Source organism: Humulus lupulus, chromosome 5, assembly GCF_963169125.1.
Source record: "Humulus lupulus chromosome 5, drHumLupu1.1, whole genome shotgun sequence".
NCBI classification, from domain to species: Eukaryota; Viridiplantae; Streptophyta; class Magnoliopsida; order Rosales; family Cannabaceae; genus Humulus; species Humulus lupulus.
The window spans coordinates 160,958,380-160,960,371 of NC_084797.1; the positions used below are offsets into that span (position 1 = coordinate 160,958,380).

The 1,992-nt window shown below is 44.7% G+C and overlaps 1 protein-coding gene across 1 annotated transcript; it reads right to left on the reverse strand.

The window, feature by feature from the left end:
• Positions 1-668: 668 nt before the first annotated feature.
• LOC133779624 (uncharacterized) lies at positions 669-1,766 on the reverse strand. The gene is made up of 3 exons (XM_062219563.1): positions 1,341-1,766; positions 999-1,268; positions 669-866 (listed from the first exon to the last, which is right to left on the reverse strand). Exons 1-3 carry the CDS (start codon positions 1,764-1,766, stop codon positions 669-671), a joined length of 894 nt encoding a protein of 297 aa, XP_062075547.1.
• Between the last annotated feature and the right edge of the window lie 226 nt (positions 1,767-1,992).

Genomic DNA, 1,992 nt, shown 5'->3' on the forward strand with positions numbered 1-1,992 from the left:
GCGCAAGTATTACCAATGAAAAATTCTTCTTAAAGAATTGGCTTGTATAAATTTTACTTTTTACAAGTTTTGAAAAAGTGTAAGATCTTATTGATCACTCGTACAGACATGTTTAGTCCATTTATTACGAGAAATAAAAGGGATTGTGCTCAGCCAGTCATTTCTTGCCAACTATTGTATTCATTACAAGTATTTGCTCATTACGTGTGTTGTTTTGCTGTATTATAATTCTAATCATATTGTTACGAGCAGTAATGTTCGAGTAGGTTCTGGTCAAGGCAAGTGACCAAAGACCTAAAGCTCCTTGATCACTTGGGGGGAATATAAGGTACAAGTAAGCAAAGCATATTGTTAAAAGGAATGTAAACACATGAGCAAAATAAGTGAAAGCATGCTAGGGCACTTAGAGTATTTTTCAAAATTTTGTTATTTTGTTAAATCAAACCAAAGTGCTATGCTAAGTTTGGTCATGCGAACAGATGTTATAATAATATGAAAATATATTATAATGTCAAAATGAATCCTTTTATACGGCGAGCAGTCGCTGCTCGGATGTAATCGTTCAAATAAAAGTAAAAGATGCCCATGCAGCAACAAAAAATATATTGTCTTTGCATCACGACCCGTAGGTCGTGTAGTTAAAAAGATAAAATATAAATAAAAAAAGCTTAAGTAGCTGGAGGATCTTGAGTTGGGCCTTGATCGATGATGCCTACAGCCTCGTTGTCTGCCCCATCCATCCCAGTGGCCAGCGAGATTTCAGGGGAAGCAGGAACCCTTGACCTTTCTTCCTCAGCCAGCTGAGTAGCGCAGTGAGCAAGCTCGGCGTCTCTCGCATTCTCGGGAAGGTAGTCAAAGTTGGCACCCTGGTTATGCTTCCAGAAATCATAGAAGCATCGAAGAGTGGCACTCTTGTACCTTTCCAAGTTGCTGGCGTTGGCTTTCTCGAGCTCCTCGATCCGGCCCTCCAAGGTAGTATTCTCATGCTTGCCCGCAACCAAGTCCTCCTCGAGCTGTTGGGCCGCGTGGAAATTGAAGCGGTTAGACTCCTTAAATTGGTCCCTCTGCTCACGAGCTTTGTCCATAGACCTCTGCTTCTCCTCCAACTGCTTAGCTAGTTTAGCCTTTTCCTCAAGCACCACTGCCAGCTGTTCAGCGTATTTTGCCTCGGCAGCTTTAAGTTCATCCTCGTGCTGTTGCTCCAAAGTTCTGGCCTGCTCGGTGACAGCACCCGAGCGGATATGGCCGGCAGTGAGGGTCAGCATGGCCTGCAGTCGGAGTAGAAGTTAGACTAACTATAAAATAAAGAAGACATGTTTCCGCAGAAAAAAATGACTTACACTGGTGAACTCGTTCAGGCCACGGTTCAGGATCAGGTCAACATCCATCGCCTCTGCCACAGCCATTGCCTCTCGGCAGTGGTCGTGCTTCACAATCTTAGCGACCCTCTCCTTGACCAATTTAAAGGCGTGACCAGTTATGTCGCCCCCAGTTGAAGCAGGATCGGCCTGCTGAGTTTGATCGGTCAGGGCCGCAGGAGGTGGAGTTGATCTGGCTGGAGCAGGAGGAATCTGCTGCTTGCGGGGAGAGGATGGAGTTGTGGTGGCGGAGGGCCTATCCTCCGGAGGGCCTGCATTGCGAGGCTTCTTCGCCTGAGGCACTTTGCTGCTTTCCCCGTGGTGCCTCTTTCTTGTCTTCTTTTTGCTTGGGGAAGCCGCGGCAACCTCAGGAGTGCTGTAAATATCGAACACATTTATGGAGTCCATGTCTGAAAAAGAAGCAAAATATCGAACAGTGAGATAGCATAAATGACTAAGTATATAACATCAGGAAAAGAAATAAAGAAAGATTGCAAAGTCAAATACCCGAGCTATTATGACTGGTCGCTATCCTATAGACTCTACTAGTCTTATACTCACTCTCTGACATGAAGAAGTCTGGACCTAAATTTGGAGCATATTTAAAATTGTCGTCCCCGTCGAATAAGTGGCA

What these genes read in the sequence shown, in the direction of transcription:
- LOC133779624 (XM_062219563.1), bottom strand. Translation starts at nt 1,766, where the DNA reads ATGGACTCCATAAATGTGTTCGATATTTACAGCACTCCTGAGGTTGCC. An exon ending in GCCTGAACGAGTTCACCAGT is followed by an intron (nt 1,269 to 1,340) that starts GTAAGTCATTTT and finishes CTCCGACTGCAG; the next exon opens with GCCATGCTGACCCTCACTGC. An exon ending in AACAGCTCGAGGAGGACTTG is followed by an intron (nt 867 to 998) that starts GTTGCGGGCAAG and finishes AAGCATAACCAG; the next exon opens with GGTGCCAACTTTGACTACCT.